The 7,192-nt window shown below is 41.3% G+C and overlaps 1 protein-coding gene across 1 annotated transcript in view; it reads left to right on the top strand.

The window, feature by feature from the left end:
* Nucleotides 1–7,192, top strand: part of Qser1 (glutamine and serine rich 1) — a gene marked incomplete at its 5' end in the record, with an annotated part of 80,586 nt that continues 73,394 nt past the window's right edge. Inside the window, 2 exon segments of the mRNA XM_005384170.2 lie at nt 1–231; nt 466–547. Of these exon segments, the coding sequence (XP_005384227.1) occupies nt 165–231; nt 466–547 (149 nt within the window).

Genomic DNA, 7,192 nt, shown 5'->3' with positions numbered 1-7,192 from the left:
GGGCCGGCCGGGGAGCCCTCGCTCGCCCTCTTCGGGGAGGCGGCCGGCGACTCCCGAGGGGTGGTCCCGGCTGGGTGGGGGCGCCCCGGGCTCGGGCCGGAGCGCGGCCGAGGGACGACGGGGCGCGAGTCGTGGGACTCGGTCACCTCCGGTCCTGGACTCACATGGTGAAGTTTGAGCTGGAAGCTGAACTCGGTGTCGGGGAGCCCGAGGACTGGCACGGGGGTAGGGGTAAGTAAGGAGGGCGCTGGAGAGTTTGGGGCCGTGACATTCCATTGTATGGGAAGCTGGGTGGCCCGCAGTGTGGTCTTGGGGGCTGGGGGTGGGACGGGAAGGGGCGCGGGGCCACGTTCCTGACACTGGGGGACCCGGGAGGGCGATGGGAGCACCCCGGGGTGCGGGGCCAGGGAGGGGGCCTGGCGAGGCTCGGACGCCGAGCTGGGGCTGGGTGACATATGTTTGCAGTGGTGGCCAAGATGAAGCGATTTCTCTTCCACGCGTTCAGAGTTGCTCTGGGGTTCCCTCCCCCTTTGAACAACAGCAGGAAGTAAGGAATCTCTTTTTGCCTTCTGTGCCTTGGGGTTGACTGAGAGTTGGGAAGAAATTGGGGGGCTGGTGGTCCGTGAAGGCCATCAGGGTTGAAGACCGAAGCGTGCTTCTCCATCTCGGCTTAGTTCTGTAGCGCGGGGTTCAGCTCATCTTCCCTTTAGCGTAACCGAAGGAGTCTAAAGCGTGGACTCCCGCTTGATATTTAAGCTCGCGGGAAATGGTGGTAGTGCCACACTTTGAAACGGTCTGCTTGAATAACTGGAAGGCGTGGTCTGGTGTGGAGGATTTGGGAGCCGGCTGTTTTAAAGCCACCTCTCTCGAACAATACTGAATCTGGTAGGTGCAGCTTCTGATTAGAAGGACTGGGGAATCCTGGGTTGCTAATGACTTCATCCTCAGCCACCAACAGGAAGCTTCGTGGCTTTATGATCTCATCAGATTTCTGCTTTATTTTCTCAACAAAAGTGAGAGCCCCCCCCCCCCAACACACACGCACACTTTATACATTAGTGCTCTGGGTTATCTTTGTTTTTCTAAAGTTCCACGTTCATGATTTGGAAAATAGTTGCAAAGAGTACCTAGTCTTTGTTTCCAGGATTGTATTTGGGGACAGTTGTGAAAGATTGAGAAAAATTTTGCTTCAAGAAACGTGAAATAACCCTTCCTAGACAGTTTTAGGCTCTTTGTTTAAAAGAGCTGGGATTTAAAAAACAAACGACGTGACAGTTTGCACTTAAATGATTATATGCTGAAATCTTTCAGAGATAGCTGTAATTTTATAGTATGTATAAGTAAGCCATCTTGAGTTTTTTGAAAAATGTTTGGCCCATATGTTATTTTTTTGGTGGCAGTTTAATGATTACTTTCAAATAGTTTTTGCTTTCTATATGATAATTTACAAATTAAAATTATTTTCTCTTCAATGATCAATAATGATAGGTATTTGTGCAACATTTTTCTTTTTTTTGCAGTAGTGGGGATTGAACCCAGAGCCTCTTGGCATGCTAACCAAGCTTCATACCACAGAGCTACATCCCCAGACCTTGAGCAGCTGTGTGTGTGTGTGTGTGTGTGTGTGTGTGTGTGTGTAAGAGAGAGACACACAGAGAGAATGTGAGACAGAGAGAGTGTTACGAGGGAATTGAACTTACCACTGAGCTGCATCCCTACCCCTTTTTATTTTTATTTTCAGACAAGGTCTCACTAAATTGTGTGGCCCTTCCTGGAACTTGCAATCCTCCTGTGTCAGCCTCTTGAATATTTAGAATTAGAGACATGTGCCCAGTTTGTGCAGCAGGTTTTACATTTTAAATAAAAAATTTTTATGAGGTAAATGAAACTGAAATGCTATCTGGTTATTTCTGTTATTGCTTTTAGCAGAATATTTAAAGAAACTAAAATCTGTTTGTTACGTGTTCCAAATATTATTTATTAAAGTACTGTACAGAATGACTTCTGAAACATCTTTGAAAACAGTTAGGTAGATTCACTTGGAACACATCATCTGAGATGTTTTCTATTTATTGGAAGTTATTCATTTTTAAATGCTAACAACGGTCCCCCTTTAAAAATATTTTTGAAAGGTGAGGTCAGTTAAATCATAGTACAAAAAATGCAGGCTCCCTCCTTCCTCACAAACCTGCTTTGTTAACATCTTGTGTTAGGATGAGGCCATCTGTACAGGGCTGCACACACTTCTTCATTGTACCGCATTTTATTCTTGAAGCTGTGCAAATGTCCTCTTTGATTTCAGTTATATCAAAAAATGCTATATCTGGTATCTAAACATCCTGCATTTCAGAGGCCTACTCTATTTTTGTAACAGTTTAAAGAGCTTTTTCATAATTCATGCATCAGTTAAATGTTTTTGTTTCCCTTTGTGGCAGTTTCTTCTGAAGGTGCAAATGAATCCTAGCTGTGATGATGTAACATGGATACTTACCCATAAAGAATTAGCCTGTCTGTCACCTTGTTTCCTGTACCCCATTCAAAAAGTGACAGATGGTAGTGACATTCAGTTGTTACTGAGGTCGGATCTAACATCCTACTTTATGTCTTTGCTTGGCCTCAAAATGCATCATTTTCGTCACTTCACGGGAAAGCCCACGGTGAAGCCCACGGTGAACATTTTTCATGGGTTTGAAGCAATACTTGTTTGGGTGTAAAAGCTCAGTTAAATATTAGATAGTTGTATTACTTTAGCAAAAGAATGGAGAACTCCAGCATTTTTCCGTAAGTGGGGATTACAGAGAGATTTCTAGCCCCAGAAAATTTCTAAAATGGTACTTGCTGGGTATTTGGGAAGCTCAGGGACAGAAACTGTTATATAAATCTCCATTTACTTACGCTGTTTTTAGTTGTAGGAGCTGAATGAACATGTCCTTTGCCAGTCACCATGCAGTTGCATGTACCCTTGGGGAGCTGTTTTAGGTGCCTTTGGAAGGGACGGTCATCCGGAGCCTATAGACCTGTCACCTTCTGTATCAGATGTCTTGTGCAGAGCAGGAAGAGTGATGATATACGTGCTTATATTTGAATGTGCACTAGAAAGTGACTGAATGGAAACACTTTAAGTAGATTTATTTGCCACCTGTTTTTTAGGATTCCTAATACATTAGTCTTTTTCTGGTCATATTATGAGTACATATTGAGTGTGCTAGGAACTTACCCAAAAAAATCAAAATAGCTTCTCTTTAAAATGTTCATCTTCTGCCGGGCATTGTGGCGCATGCCTGTAAACCCAGCACTCACGAGGCTGAGGCAGGAGGATTGTTGCGAGTTTGAGACCAACCTGGGCTACAAAGAGAGCTCAAGGCCAGCCTGAACTGCATAGTGAGACCCTGTCTCAAAAAGACACACACACAAAAAAACAAATAAATAAAATGTTCGTCTTCTATGTGAAGGATATTTGTTTGAATACATTTTGAAGAAGTTTAAAAAACTTTTTTTTTTTTGAGACAGGGTCTCACCTGATAGTTCAGGCTGGTCTTAAACTCACTGTGTAGCCCAGGCTGGCCTCAAACTTGTGTTGATCTTCTAGCCTACGCTTCCCGAATGCTGGAATTACGGACGCATGCCACAATGCCTGTTTTAAAAAAAATTTATTAAATGTTTTGTTGCTGAGGATTGAGGCAGGGTCTCAACATCCCCAGTCTCTGAATTAGTTTTGTTTTTGAAGTAAAAAAGTCTCAAAGATTAAGTTTATGAGAAAAAACAATTTGAAATTAGTGAAAGATTATTTCAAACAAATTTCTGTTCTTAGTTCAGAAAGTATTTTCTTGTACATTGTTGTAATAGTAGCTGTCACTTAGCTCATGAGCAACTAATTTGTATTAGCTGCTGTTTTAAGTGACATTAATTTATTTAATTCTCACAAGAATTGTTTGAGGTAGTTTTTCTCCCCCCCATCTTTTTTTTATTTTTATTTTTTTTATTTTAAAGAGTAAAAGAAGGATAACATAATAATAGGGGGGACTTAGCAAATTACAGACAAAATGGTAGGAAATTATCAATGGTTATCGTTTTACATATTGTTATCTACAAAATAGTTTCTCAGGAAAACAAATGGACAAATAATAGTGCGTTAGAGACAAAAGAGGTAGGAGATTATCAAGAGTTGTTGTGCTATACTTTGGTATCTTCAAAGTGGCTTCTAAAGAAAATAAATAGAGCTATACATGAGTGACCTATTGAAAAATCATTAACTATTCTCAATGGTTGTTGTAGGAAACATAATAATAAACATACATCCATTTATGAAATAGGATAGGAACATTACAAACTTTACACAGTTATGGGTAGATTAGTAGGAAAATATCAATGGCTGCTGTAGTACATGGTGGTATCTTCAAAGTGGTTTCTCAGGAAGGTAGTTTTTCTTACCTTTTATGAATGAGGAAACTGAGGCACAGACAAAGCTGTAAGTAGAAGAGCTGAGATTTAAAGGTGTGCATTGTAGTGGTTTTATTTTTGCTTTTGGTTTTTGAGACAGGGTGTGGCTGTGTAGCACAGGCTGGCCTTGAACTCACAGCTGTCCTCCTGCCTCAGACTCCCAAGTGCTGGGTATGTAGGTGTGCACCACCACACCTGGCTGCATTGTGTTTCTTGAGTCTTATGTGTTTAACACCTTTATACTGGTTCATAGCAAACTAAAGTAGTGTAATGCTATAGTGTAAGTACCTATATTGAAGTTAAATGAGCTTTTGTGAGCTGGCCTAGAAAACTAAGTGTCAGTATCCTGTGGTACCCTGGTGTAGTGGTATCATCAGAGATTCCCCCTAGGCATCAGTATTTCAGTGGTTTTTGTCACTGTTGACCGTTTCCTAACTGAAACATTCTTCCTTTCAGTTCAGTTCCACTAAGCTTTCCTAGTTTTCCATCTGCATTGCTCGCTGGCTGCTTTTTCTTGTTCTTAAGTATTTTTATCCCCATCTTTTTTTTTTTTATACTCCTCATCTATCTAATCTCCACTTTCTTCTGTTTCCAGTGTTCCACACTGATACAGAGTAGCTTCTTAATTAGTCACCTTGAGCCTTTTCTACCTTCACTTCATTTTCCTCATAGTATCCAAAGTAATTTTGTGTTTGTTTGTTTGTTTGTTTGTTTCCGGTACCGGGAATCGAACTCACGACCTTGCGCTTGCCAGGCAGGCACTGTGCTGCTGAGCTAAATCCCCAGCCCCCAAGGTAATTTTTAAAAACACAGATCTATCAGCTTGATCCCAGTGCTCCTTTGCTTAAAGCCCTTCCGTGGCTACTTCTATACCGTAGGGTTAAGCTTTAGAAAATCTATAATTTGACTGGTGTGGCCAAGCATATACTGGCCCATTTTAAATTTGAGGATTTGGATTGTCCTAAATTCCTTCATACCTAAGGCCTTTATACATGTTCTGTGTCCACCAGGATAACTCTCACTATATTCCCATTTCCCAAACTAACTTTCTCACAATATCTTATGTAAAATACTTATGTAGCATAGGTACAGTACCTGTTTTTTTCTTTTTTTTTTTTTTTTGGTTTTTCTCTGGTACCGGGAACCGAACTCACGACCTTGTACTTGCCAGGCAGGCGCTTTGCCGCTGAGCTAAATCCCCAGCCCCACAGTATCTTTTTTTTTAAGGTACTGGGAATCAAACTCGGGACCTTATGCTTGCCAGGCAGGTGCTGTGCTGCTGAGCTGTATCCCCAGTCCTAGATACAGTATCTTATGTTAGAACTTGCTGAGCTAATGCTTTATGCAGTGGCATGTTTCCACTGTACATTTTACTTTCATATCATTCTTAGAAATTTAATTATATGCCTTTATGCTGTTTATGTAATAGTTAACTTCCTCCTTAGGTAGAATGGAAGTATTTTAAGGAATACAGCCTGTTTTGTTGTTGTATTCTAATACTTTTACCTTAGTGCCTGGCATATAGTTAGTGCTTAATACATGTTTAGAATTCTCCTTGCGTGCGCGGGTTGGAAGCACCTTCTTTTTGCAGCCTTTAGTGCCATTGCCCCCTCTCTACCCTGTTGTAGGAAACAAGGAGTTCAGGGTGTTTGTGATTATTCCTGGGTTAGAAGTGTGGGGACAAGCCACTGCGTGCCTTTTTCTGTCCTTGTTGTGTTCCCTGGAAAAACGAGTACTTAAGTCTGCCTACCAAAACACAGTCTAACTTTTTTTTTATTCATTAAACAAATATTTGGATGCCTACTCTATGTGAGGGCCTGTTGTTTTTCCTTCAAATATTGTATTTTTGCAGTGCAAGCTTGAGAAATCTAATGGCAAACATTCATCTACTCATGAAAGTATATTGAGTATCTCTGAGTCTCTGTTAACTAAATTTTGCGGGATGCCACACAAATCCAAAAGACACTGCCCTGCCTTTTAAAGAATTTGAAAGAGCTGGGCGTGGATGGCACATGCTATAATCCTAGCACTTGGGAGGCTGAGGCAGGATTGCCCTCAGGCCAGTCTGAGCTACATAGTGAGACCCTGTCTCAGAAAAAAACAAAACTTCTGATGTGTAAGGATGCCAGGCTAATACACTTGCTGCTTTTCTCTGTGGCTTCTAAATGACGTGCCCATGAGATTGGAGTTCCATCCTTTTTGTCCTGTTCTTTCATTCTAGGTGAAGTTGCCATATACTATATACCAAATGACCTTCAAGTTTATGAATATATTTAAATTTGTATCTAACATCTGATATCTCTACAGTGCACCCTTGACTTACAAACTCAGTGTGTCCAAGCGGGCTGGTTGTGATTCAAGATGGTTGTAAGTCAAGAGACTATTTTTCCTATTTCCATTATGGAAATACCCATAATGCATTCCGAACCTCCTTAACACATCCCTTAACTAAACCTTTTCATAATAAAAAGGGGTTGTACAGTGTGTGTAATTTACTAGAAATAGCAATAACTTTCCTAGTGTGTTCACCAAAAACTTAAAAAATGTGCCTAGTTTACCAGAAACAAAATTTCATACCGTATTCACCATTCAGGTTGACATCTTTGGCTTACAAAAAGGGAAGATGAAGTGGAAGGTGGTTATGGTTTGCAGAGAGAGTCCACTTCCACAAGAACACCAGAAATCTGGCTGTCTGGTATCCTTTGTCTCCTTGGGAGAGTCTATAGCCCACTAGGACCTTTTCAGAACTGAA

Source organism: Chinchilla lanigera, unplaced genomic scaffold (assembly GCF_000276665.1).
Source record: "Chinchilla lanigera isolate Chin_1 unplaced genomic scaffold, ChiLan1.0 scaffold00021, whole genome shotgun sequence".
Taxonomy (NCBI): Eukaryota; Metazoa; Chordata; class Mammalia; order Rodentia; family Chinchillidae; genus Chinchilla; species Chinchilla lanigera.
The sequence above is the reverse complement of the archived record's forward strand: the minus strand, read 5'-3'. Positions and strand labels throughout refer to the sequence as shown.